The sequence below is a fragment of the Pygoscelis adeliae genome, unplaced genomic scaffold (genome assembly GCF_000699105.1).
Source record: "Pygoscelis adeliae isolate BGI_AS28 unplaced genomic scaffold, ASM69910v1 Scaffold27, whole genome shotgun sequence".
Taxonomy (NCBI): Eukaryota; Metazoa; Chordata; class Aves; order Sphenisciformes; family Spheniscidae; genus Pygoscelis; species Pygoscelis adeliae.
The window spans coordinates 2747749-2769992 of record NW_008825410.1 but is presented as its reverse complement, the minus strand read 5'-3'; the positions used below and the strand labels follow the sequence as shown (position 1 = coordinate 2769992).

General features: G+C 35.3%; 1 protein-coding gene across 1 annotated transcript in view; it reads left to right on the top strand.

Annotated features, from left to right (window-relative positions):
- Positions 1–22244, top strand: part of AKAP9 (A kinase (PRKA) anchor protein 9) — a 118657-nt gene that overhangs the window by 32946 nt on the left and 63467 nt on the right. The window contains 12 exon segments of the mRNA XM_009330588.1: positions 440–484; positions 6960–7013; positions 7429–7599; positions 10145–10300; positions 11145–11342; positions 12052–14493; positions 16037–16250; positions 17279–17358; positions 19041–19179; positions 19617–19738; positions 20303–20408; positions 20868–21066. Coding sequence (XP_009328863.1) covers positions 440–484; positions 6960–7013; positions 7429–7599; positions 10145–10300; positions 11145–11342; positions 12052–14493; positions 16037–16250; positions 17279–17358; positions 19041–19179; positions 19617–19738; positions 20303–20408; positions 20868–21066 — 3926 coding nt within the window.

Here is a 22244-nt window from a genome sequence, read left to right as displayed (position 1 = left end):
CTCCGCTCACTTGTTTTTCAAAGCCTGTGCTATTTGCATGGCAGCCTATTGGCACCGTCCTTCCCAGCTTACGGCTCTGGTTACTCTGTGGCTGGCGCCGCCGAAAAAACCCCCCCCCCCCCCCCCCCCCCCCCCCCAAATTATAAGTTACACTTCCAAAACATGATTTTGTACCTGTAGGTTGTATTTTCATTAGAAGACTTTGTCATGTAATTATAATGTTTCCATGATTATAGTTTACAGCAAAGTAACTTTTTCGCTTTTAAAGCTAGGATTTCAAGGAAGTGAAGGTGGCCTTTGCTATCTATATATTCTAATCAAATTCATGTATACTTTAATATTTTTGAATACTGTCTACATTCTCAGAAACAGATGGAAAATGTCTTGTTTAATGTTTTTAGAGTGCCATCATTGTAAATATTTTAATGTTTCATTTTAGCCGGAAAGTGAAATTTCCACCACGGTAGAAGATTACAGTTCTGAGGTAAGACTGAAGTAACACTTTTCCTAACTTTTCTTTCAACTTTTTCTTTTACGTGCTTACTGCAATGCTGTGCATTGTTTTTCAAAAAGGGAAGGAAAGGAAGAGCAGACATGATATTATAGACAAAGCTGTTACATGTTTAAGACATTAAAAATTAGTTTTTGCCCGCGGCATTAATAAATGCCCACGGCAGGGGGGTTGGACTAGATGACCTTTAGAGATCCCTTCCAACCCAAACTATTCTATGATTCTATGTCATTACTGGTATGATTAATGTACCATTAAAGCAAGCATTATGTCAACTACATAATGGGAAGGCTACTATAATCAGTAATGCAGTAGATATATGAACTGTTGTAACAATGCCATCATTATGGTTGTGTTCATGCTTCATGTTGCCATTGGAGTTGTGGCTGTGCATAATTTCTCCTAATTTTCTGTGGGAAACTATTTAACAAGTTGATTACGTTTTAATGAGTTCCAAAGCAGCCGTTGCTCAGCGACTGGTTAGGCGTCAGTCTGCTGGTGGGAGGTGGTGATTGCCTTTGCATCGCTTGTTGTTTGGGGGTTTTGTTTTGTTTTCTTTCACTTATTAAGCTGTCTTCATCCTCAACCCATGAATTTTTCTTGCTTTTGCCCTTCCAATTCTCTCCTCCATCCCGCTTGTAGGGGATTGAGTGAGTGACTGGGGGGGGCTTAGCTGCTGGCTGGGGTCAACCCATCACACATTGGCATCTACTGCTCATCTCTGTCACGTCGAAGGGTAGTAGCATATATGGAACTTTAGTCTTGCCAAATAAAACAGTTTGTTATGTTTGTAAGGAGTAAACTACCTCATGCATAAATATGGGTCAAGAACATGCTTGCAAGAAATAGCCATGGAATATCTGAGTACAGTAAATATTGTTTCTAGTTTAAAAAAATAATTTTTAATGTCTCAAACAGTCGCTTTCTGTAGGGACAATCTGGGTTTTGTTTTGCAGAACTCTGTGCTAAATGCTTCTGCAAAACACACCCAAGAGTCTTAAGCTTGGCAACAAGTAAGAGGGGATGAAGTAATCAAATGAGTCTCTGTTGCTGAAGTAAATTTTGTGTAGAATACTTTGCTCCTCTCTTGATTTAGCCTTTTGTAAGAGAAGGTGACTACACCTTAGAGTAACTATTTGTTCCGTACTGGTATTATAGCGGCTTATTGTGAAGCCTAAGGGAATATACAGACCAGACAACATGTCCCTGACCTGTTGCACTGCATGGTGCAAAAGTAAAATCATTACCACAGTTGGCGGTCTAGACATGCCCTGAAAACTGGAACAACTTTTCTTTCCCAACTTAAATGCTTTATCTTCACTTGCTTCTTCTCCCAGCCTATTTGCTTGACCAACTCTGTGTCCGTTTTCTGTCCCCTAGTTTTTTGTAAATTCTTCCCTTTTCTGTAATAGCTCCTGTCAATCTTTTCACCTTCCCTTGCCCATCCCCTTTTTCCCCTTGCTTGGTTTCTTAGCTCAGTCTTGTAGGCTTTTCAGACTGTTTCTATTCTTCCTTTTTCTTCCTCAGTCATTCCGAAGCCCAGTTTCTTTCCTGGCCTTTCCAACTTTATCCAAGCATTGTTCTTCCTTCTTTCTTCTTCTAACATTTTTTTCTCCCTTTCCCTTGAAAACCTCTTCTCCTTTATTCCCTCTTCTTATGTTCCTAATATTCAGCTCAGTTTCATAGAATCATAGAATCATTAAGGTTGGAAGAGACCTCCAAGATCATCGAGTCCAACCGTCAACCCAACAACACCATGCCCACTAAACCATGTCCCTAAGCGCCTCATCTACCCGTCTTTTAAATACCTCCAGGGATGGTGACTCAACCACTTCCCTGGGCAAAAGTTTGTCTTAGATGAAAGCAGTAATTTTGCTTTCCAACCTCTCTCATCAAATCCCAGTTACAGTTTCCTCTATAGATTTGGTCTCAGCCTTTTTAGTGGAATTCTTTTCCTGTCCCTCTCTTCGCCAGTTTGACTCTCTCTCCCACTTTTTCCTCCTGTCCTTGTTTATAAGCACCCCCACTTTCTTCTGGTGTGTTGCGAGAAGGCACTTGAGAGTACAGGGAAAATGTTCCCTCACATTCATTATTGGCTGCTTTCAAATACATGATACTGAACTATATGGACCCTTGGTCTGGTGAATTGTGATCGTTCTTATGGCATGTTTTTTGTGATGCAAATTTAAAAAAATATCTGAGACCAGCACTTCTGGAATTGAATATTCTAGTCCAGCTGCTTGGGAGTGCTGTAAATGAAAGAAAGAAAAAATATTTTTATGGAGGGATAGGTGCAAGGGGTTGAAGCAAACTCTACCGGGGGGGTGGGGTGGGATTTAGAAGTTTAAAGATTTAGTATTTTTCATAGATAAAATGTAGTTTATTCTGTCCAACGAATTAAAGTAGCAAAGAACAAAAAGAATCTGTGTTTGCTTTATGTATGCTACAATGATAGGGCAGTATGTGCACACAGTTTGCCATTGAGAGTGTAGCAAATACACCTTTGAACAAATGCTGTGTGCTTACTGCACCTTTTTAGAATATGCGTCACCATGGTGTGTGATTACTATTAAATGGAATATGCAGTATGTGAAGAATGAACCCTTGAAAACAGTTGACAATGGCATTGATGTTCATGTATTTTTACAAGTGAGAGGTATTACATATATAATTAAATACGACTAAGAAATTTTGATCACTTCTGAGGTTGTAGGAAGCAGTGTTGGAGACTGATTGCAAAAGCTCAAGAAAACACGTCTTTGCACAAGGAGACAGAATACAGAAAAGATCTGGCATAATGCCTCATGATAATTGTGGATATGTTCTGATTTTTAGTGTTTTGTTATTAGTATCAGCTGAATTCAAAGCTCTCATTTTAAAATGAATTTTCACATCTAAACAATTTTAATTTACCCTGCTTCGTTCTTCAAAGATTTCTGTAGGTGCCTACAGAGTATATTAGGGAGCAATTTTTCAGATACTAAAGACAATAGAATTACAGCCAGACTGCCTTCTGAATGTGCCTTTTAAAAATTGCAGATTTCCTCGAAATTGCAGATTTCCTCAAAAATGCAATGACAGATGCATTTCTAGGCACTTCTTTTATTTTATTGTGCCTGTTATTCTAGGCACAAACTGGAAATGGTTTTTACTTATGGAGCATAAAAAAAAAAAAAACCTGAAATTAATTTTCCCAAGTTGCCCTAATTGCTAATTTTAGCTAAGTTTCATATAGTTAGTTGTGACATAACTAGGAAATTGAGGAGAAGCTAAGAACATGGACAAGCAGTGTTGGAGTTCTAAGTATTAATTTTTGTGAAGGAATCAGATGTCCAAAATGTAAAAGAAAAGCGGGGGGGGGGGGGGGGGGAGAAAAGCATGAGGTAAAATTGCTAATCCATTCCAGATACTTCTGTATGTTTCTACTACCAAATCAAAGCATTTTTTTTAATCAGAAGTCTGCTTGCCAGTCTGTAATAGGTTATATTATTTTCATGCATTAAGGTATTTTCTACATTTTTCAATGATTGAACAGTATGTATTGATTGATGCTGAGCATGAATTTGCTATTTATAAAGGGAAATCTCTGTAGTACTGGCATTAATGTTATAAGTAGTTACACATTATATATTATTACTGCTATTTCTGAGGTACAATTTCAGGTCTTCCAAGGTCTAAGGAACATTACAACGGATACAGTGATTTCATAAATTTAATCCTGACCTCTGGTGGCAATTGTCATGAGTAGCTGCCTTAATTCAGTGGTGGAAGCTGATTTTCCTTGTGTTTCTCTGGAAGAAGATTCCTTTTGTTTGTCTTAAACACATGTATTTACTGATGCAATATAAATTATACCTTTATTTTTAGCCAATAGACTACAAATTATATTTTACTTTATACTAGTAAATACTATTTCTGTGAATTATTTTGAAAATACAAGCAAGGAAGAAAAATCAGTCAGAATGTCCTTTGAGGAAGTTCCATAACCTTCACTTTTTTCATGTCTTTTGTTCACTAAAACAGTTGCTCCTGGGTAGCTAATGTGTTGTAAAATTTAATTTTTTCTTATTTTGTGGTTATTTGTATATGTGATTATAGCTAGAGCTCTGTTACTCCTTGCTTCCATTATCTTAAAATGCTATGCAGTTTGATTGCTTCTTTAAATGTTTAATTGTTTGCTGGGGTATGTAACTAAGCACATCATAAGGCATTAAGGCATAAGGACATCTCAGTGTTAAAGGCGAACTGCAAAGCATTAAAAGAAGAAATTATGAGAGTCTACATTAATAGTGTTTATGGGCTTGCAGAAGATCTCTATATGGGTAGACCACTGGGGCCATGAGACAAAACACAGACGTCCAACAGGCCTTGTGTAGACATCTGTTAACACTGAAGCTGGTATCTGGACTGCAATCTTCACATATTGCAGATGAGTGAAAAATCAATTTTAAATTAAGGTATTTTGAAGCTAATAACTCAGCCCCAACTGTCTGTCTGCTCTGACGCAGTGGAATTTCTGTCATGCCAGAAGTTGCCAGGCTGCTTGCGAGGTTCCCATCAGCACAGCACCCTGCTGCAGCAGTCTGGCTGCTTTTTCCATAGATTCAGTGCAGTTTGTTGTCTTGTCATGTTTCAACTTGCACTTTACCAGAAAGCATAAGGCATTTGAAAGGAGAAGGTATCAGATGGGAAACAGCATGGACTACTGCGTTGTTGTGGTTCACTTCTGTGATGTCTAAGAGCCTCCTGTGAAATGAGGTGGGATTTCCAAAGTCCCAGACAGTTGTTCTGAATGCGTATAGCAAAATCCCTTTTATAAGTAAAAGGTCTTTTGTAGAAATTTCAGCTGCTAAGGAGTCTGGAACATCTGATGAGATAAGTCTTTTATGTCTTTCCTAGTAGCTCTTGTTATAAAGCATCTAAGAGTCTTTGATTGTTGCACACAGAAATGATTCACAGGAAGAGAGCGTGTCCATTGTGGTAGATTACAAGAATCATACACTACATCTTTATCAATTAAGCCTAAATAAAATGGGAGTTAAAAAAAGGAGAAGTAGTATTTCATAATAGATTTCCTATTAAACTACTAGTGGTGTTAATCTGGGACATGCGCCAAAATCTGAATAAAGACGTTGGTGCCAGGCGCTGTGTAGACACTTGTATGTCTGAATGTAGAGTGAACATCTGGCAATGCACAAACGATGTGCAGTGCCTCTGTGAGTTGCCTGGACTGCTGTTTGCTGCAATTTTCTTTATTCTTTCTAAAATAAAGTAGTAATGTCTCTGTGGTGTCTTCCTTTTTACTGAGGAAGTCAGGAATTGAAAGGGCACTGTGTCAGCTCTGCAAATACCTGTCTAATGCAGGTATATTCATTCTCTTAATACAAACTCAATGACTATATTGATCCCATTTATAACAGTGTACTTCCATGTCGGGTAACTTACTGATTTCCTCAGGCATGATAGTCCTTTGTAAATAAGCCCTGATCTGGACTATAGCAGATGTCTGAGCAGTATAGCTTCTTTTTTTGATGTAATTATAGTATTTGGGTCTGAAATGCTATGATGCCTTTCCATCTCTAGTACCATTATTTTTGTTTCAGGCTCTGATGTAATAAACAGCTCTGAGGGGAAATACAGCTGTTCTTGCTTTCTCATTTTAAAACATTGGTCTGCTGTTTTAAAAGTCTGCCTGTCTGTTATGGTTACTCACAAGTGCACAGCGTATTCTTTTCATTTGGATTTTTTTTTTTAAACCTGTAACTGCTACTTTGGTTTGTGCTTGCCTTTTGGAGATTCGTCATTATTGGTTTGCACAGTCTGTAGAACCAAAATTCTTATAGAAGCTGAAAGGGGTTGCAGTGTTAGGTGAGTGAAAGAGGATTTTTTGCAAATGTCTTATGTTAAATGTATAATTTCTGCTCTTTTTCAATCTTAAGAAATTCCTTCAAATTGAGGATGAGAGCCTATGATATTTGTCTTTCATCCACTATCAAGAGATTGGTGACTTTCAACAATAGTAAATCTTGGGGTGTATAAATACCTTTTAGAAAGCATAACTATGTTTAGTGATATATAGGAATACTAAACATGTAATTTAAAATGTAATAGTACTGCATTTTAATAATTTAAAGTATAAAGCTTTGCATTGACCTTTAAATCTGAATTCCTTTGTTTTCTCTAGGTGTTTAAATTCATAATATGGTTTTTGTTTTTAGACAGTAGTATGTATTTTTGCAGTTTGGGGGGGGGTTTACCTGTTACCTATGCTTACTTTGATGCAATTTACTATATATAAAGCTATTTTGTATTTCAAATGAAATAAATTTTTGTAGCATAAAAATTCCCGTGGGTCTGCAGGAATCATCACATAAGATTCAAATGAATGGAAAATAGAAATCAAGCTCTATTTCAAATAATAATGTATTTAGAAATTGTCTTTATACAGGTAAATGGTTGCAGTTTTGTGACAAGAACAGCTATACCTGCAGACTTAATCAGGGTACAGTATTGCAAATTGAATCGTAATACTAATGGTGAATACTAAAAACCTCAAACAATTTGTTTTGAACAAAAACTATGTTGCTGACTAATACTTTATGTGGCATGCTGTGCTCTGCATCTGCATTGTTTTGTTATATATTAATACAGTGTATCGTTAAACTTGAAATGCAAAACAATTTACTACTTCTATTAAGGTTAAGATTATAAAGCAGAACTTGCAGAAATGCTTTATGTCAGTGCTCTTGAGGTGTGAATTATACTAACAAAGGAGGTTACCATGGCAATAAGATCTTCGATGCTGTATTGTATGTTAATGTACTAAGGTGGCATTTGATACAGAATTTTATATTTGAGTTTACTTATTGTGATAAAGCATTAAAAAATGGCATGTTAAGGAACTTGGATTGATTTAGGAAGAAGAATTTGGAGTTGGAGAGATTTGTTCTGAGCATGGAATGCAGCACTCTCACACGCAGCTAGAGGTGATGGAGAATGAATTGGCTGGGAAACAGCAAGAGATTGAAGAGCTAAACAGAGAGCTAGAAGAAATGAGGGCAGCATATGGTACAGAAGGATTGCAACAGGTATAATTACCTTATGTTGCTTTCTACTTGCTACTCGGTTACATGCAAAAATGCAGAGAAACTCACCTGAAAGAGTTCACACTTAATGGCAGCTGTTCAGAATGCAGTCAGTGTATGGTATAGAATTACACATAATTTCTTTCAATCACATACCATGTGCTCTATTTCTTTGAATGGCATTTCCATTGTGTGTCCTTTTTCTCTGTATTTTGTAACTAAAATTGCAGTCGTCTTCACAGTGACTTTCTTCAAATCAGGAACGGAAAGACAATTTTCTGCAAGAAAAGTCCTAGTTCTTCTCTAGTTGTGCAATGACTGCATTTCTTTAATACCTTCCTGTTCCTCCAAGATCAAAAAACCGCAGGTTTTACTTCCTAAGAAATGATATAACTGAGTTGATCCTTGAACCAAAAAGGTATTTGTAGTCAGACTTCACAGCCTGAAATACAAGGCAACTGTGACAGAATGTTTTAATAAACATCTCATAACTTGGGATTACAGAGAAGTACTTCTTACTTCAGAAATACCATTGGAATTTAAAGTTAGGTTTTAAAGTAAAGAATATTAAATACTTATTCTTCTAGTTTAAGCAAGTGGTGCAATGCATGAAGTCAGTGCTTTGTCATGCTTCATGTCTTACTTATGTCTCTCAATTTTTATTCAGGTCACATAATTGTGTTTTTCTATTTTTTACAAAGTACTATAGAATACCAAAATTGTTGTAATATTCAGTCATTTTCACCTTCATTATTATTGCACAATTATAATTTTTTTCTGCTTTCATTTGTATTTTATCCCTGAAAATGGATGTCATGTTTTCTACCATACTAGAGAGATCTTTAAGTGGTTGCCCTGGAGGAGGTGGTTTATCATTCCTTTGTCTGTTGGTGAATCTCTGGTGTTGCATTTTAAGTCAAACTTAGCTTCTAATTACTGTCTTGTATCTGTTGTGCTAAACATAATAGTCATAACTATAGCATAATAAAGTCCATAAGCATAATTTTAGTTTCTCACAATTGTGACTACTGTTAGTTTTTCCTGAAAAAGGTGAAAGTGAAAATGTTTGTGTTTTTTAAATGGCTATGATTACTATTTTTAAAATAAATTAAAAATATATTAAAACAAAACAGGCTGTGGTACAATAATATTTTAGTAGTTACAGCATATTTTTGTATGATAGTGGTACAGTGCATAATATCTCAGTTGAGAAATGCATATGGCTTATTCTTCAGAAGAAACAAAAGAATTGTAAAAGGGGAATGTGGAAGATATGTTGTGTGCTTTAGTTCTGCCTCTGTTAAAGAAAAAGATTGAATAAAAAAAGTTGAAAATTATCATATAACAATGTGTGGATCAGAACAGATAAATTTAGTTATTCAATTTCATTGAACTGATGCAAAAAGAAAGGTATGACACACTAAAGTGTCTGATCTGTTCCTAATTTTCTCTATTATAACAAACATTAGTATTTCCACTAGATCCATGCTTTTAAAGTGGGAGTTCACTGCAGTGTTCTGAAAAGAACTTTGAAAGAATTTCCTCAAATTCTTTGCATAGTTTGGCTTGTTTAAGGGACTTCTGGTTTTTTATGTCCCACTGAATAATGTCCCTATCATCTAAATCAGTAAGCTTTATCTGGAAGCATTGTAATTTTACTTCAAGACTCAGCGTATAATCTGGAGAAGCTTCTTTTTGGGAGCATTGTAAACAAAACAGTTACAGAAGGTGACTGATGGTTTAAGAAACTTGCAATGCATAGAGGTGAAGCTTCTACTAGCCTTGAATGAGTTCAAATTGACAAAGTGACTTTAAAGTGAGTAACCTGTCTATTTATATAATTGCATGTGAAAATAGTCCCAATTAATATTGTCAAATTCATGGCTGACTGAGTGCAATCCTATAAAAAATAAAACATTTGCAAAGGATTTTTTTTTCTGTACTTTTATCATTTCTTCATCATTACAAAACATTCATCTATTAAATACACCGTATCAGTTCTGCAGCTTGAGCTGATTTTCTCATGTAGTTATGAATAATTTATCTGAGTTCACAATGTAGGATACTGCATGGTATCTATTATATGCTTTTAGTATGATGAATGCAATTTATTGCACTTTCAGTGAGAGATAATCTAACTTGCATTTATTGTGGGAAAAGTGTGTGGACACGAGTAGTTGTACAAAATTGTTGAAACACTGTAAGTAGATACTCTGGCTTCCTTTATGATGGTTTGTTTATGTGGCCACACTTTTTAGTTTAAAAGCAATTTATATATTTAATTAACCCTCTTAAAGGTTCAGATTTTGTTCTTTGATAAATATATTTTATGGAGAGGTCATATATTGTTGAATGAGGGGGAAAAAATCTGTTTCTGAAGTATTTACAAATAGAGTTTGTGAAAACATAAATGCTCCAGTAGGTCTGTGTGACATCTTTTAAATGGAGAGGTTAGGGATGATGTATTCCTACTTAACTAGAATAAGCTACTATTTTTTTTGTCTGTGGCTTTGATGTGCACTAATAGTTTAAATTTTATCTCTCATAGCTGCAAGAATTTGAAGCTGCTATCAAAAAAAGAGATGACATTATCACTCAGCTTACTACTAACCTACAGCAGGCACGGAAAGAAAAGGATGAAACTATGAGGGAGTTCTTAGAGCTTACTGAACAAAGTCAAAAACTGCAAATTCAGTTTCAGCATGTAAGTTACAAGTGCTACCAATATTTATTTGGGTTTGAAAATTGGTGTCGCTTTGGAGGGTCCATAAATGGCTACTTCCTGCAGAAACACAGAATTTTTTGAGCATTTTTGAGGAATTGGTCTCTTAGTATAGATCAGCAGTCACTTTACCGGGTCCTACAGTTATCATTATAGTACCTGATTCGTTGTACTAATTCACTGTAAAATAATAAATATTAGTCTGTTTTCTTCCCTAATATGTGGCGATAGCTTCTGATAAGTACTGGATGATGGCAGTTATCCTGGGGGGAAAACCACTTGTGTAATTAGTTCTCAGAGCTTTGGGCTGAAATCCAACCTGTTCCCTTTGAAATCAAAACAGCCAGCCATCAATTTTAATGGCACTGGTGATTGAGGTGCCATGGACGCTCTGTTAGTCTGTGTTAACTACAGTTTACGGTGTTGCAGTTCAATATTGTAGTATTTTGTGCTGTTTAAGCACTTTATATAGCTTTTTTGAGCTTCCGGTGGATTATATTCTGAAGCCGAGTTTTTATTATTAAAAATCTGATTTTGGGGACAGTAACTACAACTAGTTCATTTTACTACTTAGAAATGTTTCTGAGACACTGCTGTCCTGTGCTAGCTCACCATAAAACAATTTAATATTAAATATTTTTTATTGGTTGGCCATCCCAAAAGAATAAGGATATTTCAGTTCCTCCAAAAAGAATTTATAAAATTTTTGTGATAGTCTTTGTGCTCGTGATGTGGAAGAAGAAAGTAAAGATCACTCTTTCTGTAGTGCAAGCTGTTTCTGAAAAACTTCATATATTTTAGGTTGGTTTTTTTTTTAACATTCAAGTTGCAGGCAAGTGAAGCCCTAAGGAACACCAGCCATAGTTGCACAGCTGCTGATTTATTGCAAGCCAAGCAACAGATACTTTCACATCAGCAACAGCTAGAACAACAAGAACGTCTGCTGAATAATTATCAAAAAAAGAACGAAGAATTTGAAGAGCAGATTACACGTCTTCAAGACAAAATCACAACGTATGAAATGGTATGTTCCTTACTAGAAAGATCTCTTTTTCTGATTTCTTTTTTCTTTTCAGGATTTTGTAGTTCCTTTGAAATTTAAGGGCCAAAGCACAGATTATGAGTGTGCTGCATATAATGCATATAAAGATTTTCAGTTTTTAAGACTGCTTCTGTTAACTAACACATAATATGTGTATAATTTAAAACTGAAATTTTAATGTCAGTATTATGTTTTAAAAAATTGCAGAAATATTTACAACAAATTATGAAACTATACTGTATATTAGAATGCCTTCATTAAATGACCTGCATGAACAATCTTTTCTGTCTTAAGGAAAGAATGAATTCTTTTCCTCATGTACTTTTCTTTTTTTAATTATCCTTCATGGAAAACATCTTTAAAGTACCTAAAAAAATTAAATGTCATTAAAAGTGACAAGAGACAAAGTTTTCAGTAGATTTTTTTTGAAGTATCAGAGCACAACTGGAAAAAATGGAAGTGATTTTTTTGTTGTTGTTTCGGTTTTTTTGGCAGGGGGGGATTGTCACTTATTTCATAGATATAGAAAACCTCCAAATGTGGTCAACAAATAATTCATATTTAGTTTTTATAAATGATCACTAGCCTTCTAAAGAAAGGCATTGTGTTTAAATAGCTAAGTCTATAAATGTTCTTATATGTTCAGATTATGAACTAAAAATAAGAACATGGTTTTGCTCATTTTTTAAAGGAAAAACACAAAAATGAGGGAGAAGATTTGAGTAAACTACAAGAAAAAGAAGCATTAGTGGAAGAGCTGGAAGCAAAACTTGGAGAAGAAGAAAAAAATTCATTTCAGCTTAAGGAAAAATTATCAGATGTCAGTAAATTACTTGAAGAATTGAAAGAACAGATTTCACTAAAGAACCAGGAGATAAGTAATGTGAGAGTTGAACTTACCACCTACAAACAGAAAGACAGACAATGTTCTGATGAAATAAAACAATTAATGGGAACTGTGGAAGAATTGCAGAAACGATGTTATAAAGACAGCCAGTCTGAAGCTGACATTGTGCAAAGAATGGAATTAGAAACACAAAGGAGACTGGCACAACTTCAGGCTGAATTAGATGAAATGCATGGCCAGCAGATTGTACAAATGAAGCAAGAATTATTTAAGCAGCATGCAATGGAAATAGAACAGCGACTTTTGCAACAAAAAGTAGAATTGGAGAAAACTTCAAGTCTATGTTTGAATGAGAATGTTAATAAAGATCAAATGCATTTAATGAATATTAGAATTAATGAATTGAATGTGAAATTGCAAGATGCTGATAACGAAAGGGAAAAATTAAAGCAAGAATTGTCACAACAGATGGAAATCATTTCAGCAGAGAAGTCTCTTCAACAAACTAAAATTGAAGATCTTTTCCAAGAACTGAATTTTTCAAGAGAGCAGGTTCAAAGAGCCAAACAAACTATAGTGGATATGGAATGTAGATTAAATGAAGCTGAAAAATACCAGTTTGTGATTGAAGATTTAAAAATTCAACTGGCTTCTGCCTCTGAATTTAGGAAGGAATTGGAATTAAAACACGAGGCAGAAGTCACAAATTACAAAATAAAACTTGAAATGCTAGAAAGAGAGAAGGATGCAGTTTTGGACAGGATGGCAGAATCTCAAGAAGCGGAATTAGAGAGACTGAGAACAAAGCTTCTGTTTAGTCATGAAGAGGAACTTTCCAGACTTAAAGAAGACTTACAAAAAGAGCACATGGTGAACATAGAAAGCCTTAAAGATAGCTTGAATATGCACCATAAACAGCAGTTAGATGAGGTACAAAATGAAATGGGTCAAAAGATAGAAGCCATGCAATATGAAAAGGACAACTTAATCACAAAGCAAAATCAGTTGATATTAGAGATTTCAAACCTAAAAGATTTACAGCAGTCTATTGTAAATTCTAAATCTGAAGAAATGACACTTCAAATCCAAGAGCTGCAGAAGGAGATTGAAGTGCTTAGGCAAGAGGAAAAAGAAAAAGGTACCCTTGAACAAGAAATTCAAGAGCTGCAGCTTAAAGCTGAGTTGATGCAGGAAAAAATGAGGGAGAGAGAAGATAAACTTAAAAAAAGATGTTCAGAACTTGAAACACAAAATAACCTTCTTAAGGGGGAGAACAAAACTCTGGAAGAGAAGTTAGAAAGTATGTTGGTAAGCTCTGAAGAAAATGCCATTTTTAACAACAGTGTTAGCTCTAAGTCAGAAATTTTGGACTTGCAAAAAAGGATAGAAAAGCTGATTACTGAAAATGAGCAACTTAAAAACCAAAATGGTCAACTCCAAGAGGATACTGAAAGGCAGAAGAGTGCCTTTTCATTTACTGAGAAAAAACTTGAAGCTAATTATAAAGAGCTGCAGAAAGAATGTGCAAGTCTTCTGAAGGCAAAAACTGAGTTAGAAGAGAACAAGAATAAGCAGGAAGCTGAATATAAAAGCAAACTCAAAGCTTTGAATGAAAAACTTCACCACTTACAAAGCAATAGGCCAGTTTTATTTAAAACTAAAACTTCTGGTTTTGAAGCGAGTAAAGAAATCGAGGTGTCCAGGGCAGGCACGTTTGAGGCTGGAGAAGTTGTTGAGAAAGATGCAACAGAACTCATGGAAAAGCTTGAGGTTACCCAGCGTGAGAAACTGGAATTATCCCTGAGACTTTCCGATCTCTCTGAACAATTGAAGTCAAAGCATAGTGAAATTTGTCATTTAAATGAAAAAGTTAAATCCTTAAAAGGTGAGAAAGAAAAAATTCTAGCAAAATGTAAAGAACTAGAAGTCATAGTTAGCCATGCTGAGAGAGAAAATAGTAATGACTCTAAGACAAAATGCTCTAAAGCAAAAGCTATAAAGACTGCTGCTCCAGCATCTGAAAGTAGAAATAAAACCGCTGGTCCAAGGAATAAAGTTGATGAAGGAATAAATGTAAGAGGAAATTTAGGTTCAGGTAAAGTTATCAGTCATGAGGTAACAAAAAGAAAGGATGTTCAGCAAATATTGAAACCAGAACAGCAGTCTCTTGCAGAACATTTGCATGGGATGACAGGCAGGCTGACAGATGAAGCATCGTTAATAGCCATTACACAGAGTGAAAATAATAATCTTCAGCAGCAAGTGGATGCATTAAAATCAGAACAGGTACGTTACATAAAGCAGTATAGAAAAGAATTTACCCACGAAAATTTGTAGGAGCTTGCACTTGGGAATTTGGATCATACTTTTCCTATTAGCTGCTTTGAAGTACGGGTGCGTGGTCATGTGTGTGGCAGTGTGGCCAATGGTTGAAAGTGGTTACATGAATGACCAGAATGATAACCATAGTCAATGTGTATGAGAATGCTATTTTTCAGTGAAAGAAATACTCTCCCCTTACATTTAATTAAATCAACAACAACAGAAAAAGGTCAGAAGAAGACATCTAGAGCACTTCACACTTTGATATAGCATTTAAATAACTTACTTGAGGTGAAAACTTATTCAGGATGTAATTTTTTAATCTGCAATTAGCTTTTCAGTTCTCTAAGTACTCATTCAAACAATATAAAGAGATAATGAAACTCTTGACTTCTTCAGTCATCTTTTATCAAACTTGTGAAATACTAATCTTCCATTATCAGAATTTTTTTGTATATGTGGTTATCACTTCTTAAGACATGTCTCTGGATGTGAGTGTGAGAAGAGAAATGTGTGAAGATACAGAAGTTATGCATATCATGTGATTCTAACCAATCTCTATGTTTTGCTGGAGAAATTTTGCTTCTATTTTTTGGTATTGTAAATTGTAAATTTAATTAGGTGCTGGAATCATAAATCTGGCTTTAAATTTATATACAGTGATGAAGTTGAATAGCATGCTGCAAGAAGTGTGCAACTAAGTTTTCTGTAGAAATAGATGTTAACCAGTCTTCTGTTTTTTTAGACACTGTTTTTTTCATGTTCTAAAAATCCACCTAACAGTGAACTAATACTAATTTTATGTGAATTGCCTAATTTTATGTTGTGTCGTAGTACATTCATTTCCTAAGAAAAAAAAACCACAAGCAAAGCCACATTGGAAACAGTGGTGAGATTATAGAAAAGAGCTACAGCTGTATAATGTTTGGGGTTTTTTTTTTTTAATGAGGATGTGATAAGGGTCTTGCAATTTCCTGCCACAGAACTAAAAAATCGTTGCGGTCCAGAGGTGTCTAAAAACCTTTTCAAGCTTGGACTCTAAATAGCTCATTATTGGCATATCCTTAACATGTTTTCGCTTTAGTGGTAACATCCCCAAAGGAGCAGACTAGAACTACAAGTCTTAGAAATCAGTGTTTCTAAGGTCTGCTAATAATACAGTCGTCTTTCTGTATTTGGAGTGAACTTTCTTAACTTACTCTGTTGGTAGTGATATTGCTCTCACTTCATCGGGGTGAAATTCGTTGGGTTTTTATCGCTGCAAAATAGGAATTGTAGCATATTGAGTTTTGTTGATTTTAGTTCAATTTTTATTTTAAGTTGAAGAAGCGTCATACTATTTTTTTACAATTCAGTTTTCCAAACTGTGTATATTTAAACTTACCTAATGCATACCATATATGCAGCATTCCATTCAACACATTATTAATTTCAGAAATTCGCAAAGAAGGGACTTTTTTGTTTTCTTGTTTCTCACTCTTTGTAAAATGTGTTGTCTTATTCAAAGACTGATTTACAGCTACAGATGGAAGCACAGCGCATTTGCCTATCCCTGGTTTATTCAGCTCATGTAGACCAGGTTCGTGAGTACCTGAAAGCAGAAAAAGAGAGTGCACTTTGCAGTCTTAAAGAGGAGCTTGTACGTAGTCATCTACAAGAGATGAATGATCTTAAAAAAATGCATCAGCTGGAGCTCCAGACCTTGAAAATTCAACAAGCAGGTAACTTGACCAGAATTATGGGAGTGAAGTTCTTGATATGAAAAATAGCGTCTTTAAAAGAAAACAAGCACAAGAGTTTGTGCATGTAGCTGTACAATAAATTATTTTTATAGAACATTTCGAAGCATTTTTGTACCAAATTATTTACCCATTACAAGTAGTCTGTTACTCAGGGTACTTAAAAAAAACCAAAAAAGTAGTAGTAGTAATAATAATAATATATAAAAAAAAGGAAGGAATAGGAAGTATTACAACTCATGTTTCTATTAGGTCAATAAATTGTAAAGAACTACATAATAGATTCACCTATAAGGTTGTATTCCTTACTGAAATAATAAGCAAATGCATCAGCAAAATATTTTTGGGCTTGTTTCATTCTCTCTTCTTTGAATTACTGCATTGACTCCCTGCCTACATTAAGTAAGCTTCTTTGCTACTACTTCTTTGCTACTACTTTTTGCCTCAGTGAGCTTTTATGTTATCATAGAATCACAGGATCATTAAGGTTGGAAAAGACCTCTAAGATCATCGAGTCCAACCGTCAACCCAACACCACCATGCCCACTAAACCATGTCCCTAAGCGCCTCATCTACATGTCTTTTAAATATGTCCGGGGATGGTGACTCCACCACTTCCCTGGGCAGCCTGTTCCAATGTTTAACCACTCTTTCAGTAAAGAAATTTTTTATCATGCTGGTTTTCCACCTCTACTTTTTCTGTCATCCCATGATTTGCCCATGTGTAATTTTTTGGCACAAGTTCTTTGTCCTCCAGTATGTTTTTAAAAAGTTTGATCTTTCTAGAGCTCACTAACACACAAAGCCATTTCTTATCACTTACTCTTGAACATACAGTTCTACCATTATAACTGAATCTGTCTTGTGTGATGGAACAAGAAAGAGGGGAACAAAAACCTATGCTTTTCTAAGAGCTGAAGAGGCAACCTCACCAAGGCAGGAAATTAGGCCTTTGAAAAGTTGTTGTGCATATAGTGTTTAAAAATAATATGAATAATTTGTATTCATAGATGATGAAGTTAAATCTACACAAAGACTTATAGAAAAGCTGAATGAAGCTGTAACTGAGGAATGTTCTAGGCTTGCTCAGGTAAGACTTAACAAAGAGTCTTTTTTTAAATGGAAATTTTGAAAATGAAAAAGTATGTGTACAGTGAGTCATCATATTTTTCTACATCATTTTTAACATGTTTTCTTTGCAGCTTTTCTCTTTGCATTGATCTCAAAATAGAGACAGGTAAACCTGGTCTTCCAAAATAACATTGCAAGGGGGTTTGGATTTTTTTTTTCCCTAAAATGTTTCATGTCCTTGTTCAGACAATTTTTCTGTCTTATACCTAGTCTTGATCTTCTATGTAATGTTTGTCTTGTATCGACTAGTTTGGAAGTATTTTTTTCCTTTCTGTACGTCTCTGGCCATAAGTTGTTGATTTAACAGCGGTCATGCACATATTGACACACAGGACATCACTCTCTCGTATCTGCAATAAGATAGTAATTTCTTTCTTAGCTGCAGCATATCTTTCAAAGACTTAAAAGTGTCTAATTCTCTACCAAAATTGCTGTCTATATTGTTTTCAGTAACTAAATATTATAGTCAAAATAAGTAAATAAATATTATAGTCAAAAACTGAAGCTTATTTTTAGCCTGCATTCTAGTATCAGCCACCAATAATATTATTTTGCCATATCTTTTTTTTGTAGACTACTACTAATAAATGGCCCTTACAGGTACTTTTTGACCAGCAATCAAGTTACTTATTAAACTTATTTCTGGATAAATCAAGCTACTTTCATCATTCATTATAAGCCATAGTTTTCCAATCTTAAATACTTCAAATGGTTGGTTTTGGCGGGGTGGTTTTTTTCCTTCTTTGCTGGACTTTTTTCAACACCTTTTTGGGAAAGTGCATAGCAGAACTTTTTTATTTGAGAGCCATCATAGGAGAGATTAAGCAGAGCTCCGTGATAGCTCATAGAAAGCAGCAGCTGAATGAGAGTCTTTGGCATTTGTTGTTTCAGGGCTGGGAAAAATGCTGCCAATCTGTATGATTCCATGTTAAGCTTTTGAGAAATTATGATTTTAATTTTGTAAGTTGAATTTGATGTCTCTTGAGTCCAAAATCTTTAAATAAAGAATCCCACTGTGTGGTCTGGGCAGGCCAAGTTTCTTTTCATTTATCTTCAGAAGTCATATGGATAAATCTTCTGTTTGCCTACTCATTGTAAAGATGGCAGCTATTCTGCTGGCCATATAGCACCAACAAACATGAGGCATTCTGTTTATGATTTGCTTGAGTTTTCTTCTGCCATCCCCTTTTGTCCTAGTTGTTCAATACTTAAGAACAAGATGAATTATAATCTCTAAAAAGATACAACTTTCTGCCATAGGGAATCTTTCTTCCAAGTAAAATTGCAGTCTACGAGAATGAGACATTCACAATGTAAATTTGCTTTCAGCATTAATAAAGGAGGCCTTTCTATGCAAGATTTTAATACTGGTCAGTTCCAAATTAAATAGCCATGCCAAAATATATGTATTTATGTTTTAGCTGAAAAGTCTTTCCATACCTGTTTCTTTTATCAGGAGTTTCAAAGATTGTCTAGATCCTTATGACTCAACAGAACATCTATGCCGTTATTTCCACAGAAGATAATACTCACAAAATACTACTTTTCCTGTCACGATTTTTCTTGTTTTCTTTGTGAATTGTGATTGATAAATCAATAAACAATTCTTCACTTTTTTTCTTTGTTTCATTTGTTGTGCAGGTTTTGTGTGACAATCAGAATGAACATTCTTCAGCTGCTGTAGAAGTTGGTGACAGAGAACAAGATATTTTCCGTAGACCTGCTGCTGTGAGAGAAAAACTGAGTGTAGAATTACCAATACACAGAGGTCAAGCTCAAGGTAATGGCATTGTACTACCATGCTGGTTAAAAAAAAAATGCTGATTTCAAGTATTTCAGACTGACAATTATGCCATTAGTTGTTCAAGTGCTAATTAATGTACCTAAATAGCTGCTTTAGAGATTTCCTCACTATTCTGAACCACTTTTATTTGTTATTATGAGTATTTTCTTGTGCTGTTTTCATTATAGTGGAAATCAGTGAAAAAGGTGTTAGGTTTTTTTTTCCTCCTCCTTTTGTAGAAGCAGCAAGCAGCTCCACCAAAAAATTCATATATGTCAATACTATATAAAAATGCATCCAAAATTTGGAAGGGGCCTCACTTGTTTCAATAGTATGTAATGTTTATCAGATAATTGTTCAGTGGAGAACTTGTGAACAATTCACTGTATTAAAATTTATGGTAAAATGTTTGATTTCTTTTTTTTTTTTTGAAGTCCCTGGTTATCTGTGTAATTTAGCTGTGCAAGAACGTATGGATGCACTTCTACACAAGATAATGGAAGAATACAGTAGGCTGAAAGCACTTCAAACACAGCTGATGAAGGATTGTAAACAGGTAAACTTTTTATAGCATATGAGTATATGAACATTTGAATTTTCTCTGTTGCATGAATTCCCTCTGGATGAGCGAAGAATGTGTTTGAAATTGTGTTTATGTGTCCTGGCTGAGTGGCAGAGCAAGGCAATGATTTGATAAAATGGAGAAAGCTGCTACCCATGTCACAGAATCGTGGAATGGCTGAGGTTAGAAGACTCCTCTGGAGTTCGTCTAATCCAACCCCTTGCACAAAGTAGGGTCAGCTAGAGGAGGTTGGGCATCTTGGGCCTGAGGAGTGTATTAGTGTTTTCCTCTCCTTCTTGGAGTCAGAGGAATTATAACTTAACAGTTTATATCCAGAGAGAGGAGTTTGAGATTTACAGTGGACATTCTGCACAGGCTGATCAGCTAGCTATAAATGTATACTTGGTCATTCAGTCTGTAAAATGAAACACATTGTTACGCTCGTTACACTGTCTTACGCATTGGCCACCAACCTTTCTTACATGTTTATAGTAGTTAATATTTTTGCATTATTGCTGACAAATTGTTGTCATTTGTATTTACTTGATTATTTTTTAGGTCAAAGAACCGTGGCTATCTTCTTCAGAAAGGAGGAAAGAAGAGGAACCCAGCCATCTGGAAACAAGAAAGGAATGTCTGCTGACACCTTCACAAGATCTAATGGGTAAAAAGATGCATGTGCTGTTTTTACTGTATGTATATTCAGAGAGAGAGAGGACAATGACTTTAAATTTTAACTGACTCATAGCTTACGACAACTTGAAGCACATAAGAGATTTTTTGCAGGTTTTGCAGTATGATACTCCAATTTTCTTGAATCTCTAAAATATTTTGGAATTATATTCTGTGAAACAGTTTTGGTTTAGTCTTTTTCAGTTTTCCACAGTTAAAGTTCCGTTACCCATATCAAATACAGTTTTGCAAAGTGGAAGATTAAGTTACGTTTATTTGCTATGGAAAAGTAATTGATATGACATCAGAAGAAATTTTTTAACTACCGTAATTATTCAGTCCATCGCTGCTAATAACTTGGGAGAGAGTTAATTTATACTAATGTAATTTATATTCCTTCCCACCCCCCCCCTCCCCCCCCCCCCCCCCCTTTCAAATAACCTACATATAGATCCTAAGATTCAAGAATACTGTTCGAAGGAGATAGGAAACCTTAAAACACAACTTGAAGAACAGCATGCTCAAGAACTGGAACACCTCCGGTCCTATTTCCAACAGCAGCTGAAAGAAAGTGAAGAGAGGTACACTACAGAGATTGTCCATCTGCAGGATAAGCTTCAGAGTGCTGGGGTATCCTCTGACCACACGAGGTAGTAATCGGTTCTTTAACGCTTATAACTTTGCACTGCGTACAAAAAGAAGTGTTTCAAATAACCATTTGTGTAAAGATATGTGTTTTACTTCAAAATTTGAGAAATTCTTTATAAACATATTACTTTTAATTGTTTTGTTCCTTCAAGAGTTGTTAAGAGTGTTACAAAGAAATGACATAAACATTGCAAACTAAGTAGTGCAGCATTTAGAATTTACTACATTTTTATAGTTAATAGAGGAAGATTTGATAATTGGAATAATGCATAAATGTCTTTTCATATATATGAGCTTTTTAGCAGTAATTTCAAAACTTCAAACTCAACAGACCACTTTTAACCCTCAAAACTCCAGGTGATGTGCTTTACATCTAAAGAGACCTTGTGTAGCATAGTTGCATAAAATGGATGATTTTCTATAGTTATATGTAGCAATAAAGTTTGTGGCAGAGTTGAGGTCCACTTAACACATTCTGGCTTTCACCAAGTCACGGGCCATGGGACATACTCATCAGCCTCCTCCTGGCCCTGACCACTGTGGCCATTCAAACCTGAAAGAGGTGCAAGTCTTGGGGGGATCATGACACCTGTGGAGCCTCCTTCTGTTCCTTGATTCTTTCACTGTCTCCTTGGATGTGTTCAAGGAGTGGTGGGTGCTTTTGATTGTGTTCTGTTCAGTGTCATCTCTGGTTTCCTGTTCTTCCATTTTTGACCCTTATATTCCTTCCTTTTGTTTCATTTACTATGCTACAAATCCACGCAGTTTCTCTGCGTTTTTCTTTCATCTGAGTCTCCCTTCTGTGAGAGAGAACTATGAGAATTTGTTAGACAGACCAGTTCCCAACTGTAAAAGGGAAATGGGTAGACACAGTGGCAACAGGAAATGCTACTAAGAAGGGGGGGAAATTGTCTAGATGTTTCTACAAATTGTTAAATATTTGATATACTTACCACAGTACTCTCTTAAAAAAGCAAAAGGACTGTGGTAGGATAAATCCTTAGAAGCTGAGAGAAATGAAGATAAAAGTATTTTCCTTCAACCATGACCCATCAGAACCCAAACAGCGTTTTTCCCTTATTGTTTGATCACAGCCTTTTCTCAGCCATCTGTGTTTTTCTAACTTTTAAACGGTTTTCCTTTCATTCCTTAAAATATGTTTTTAGTCTTGGAAGTGGCA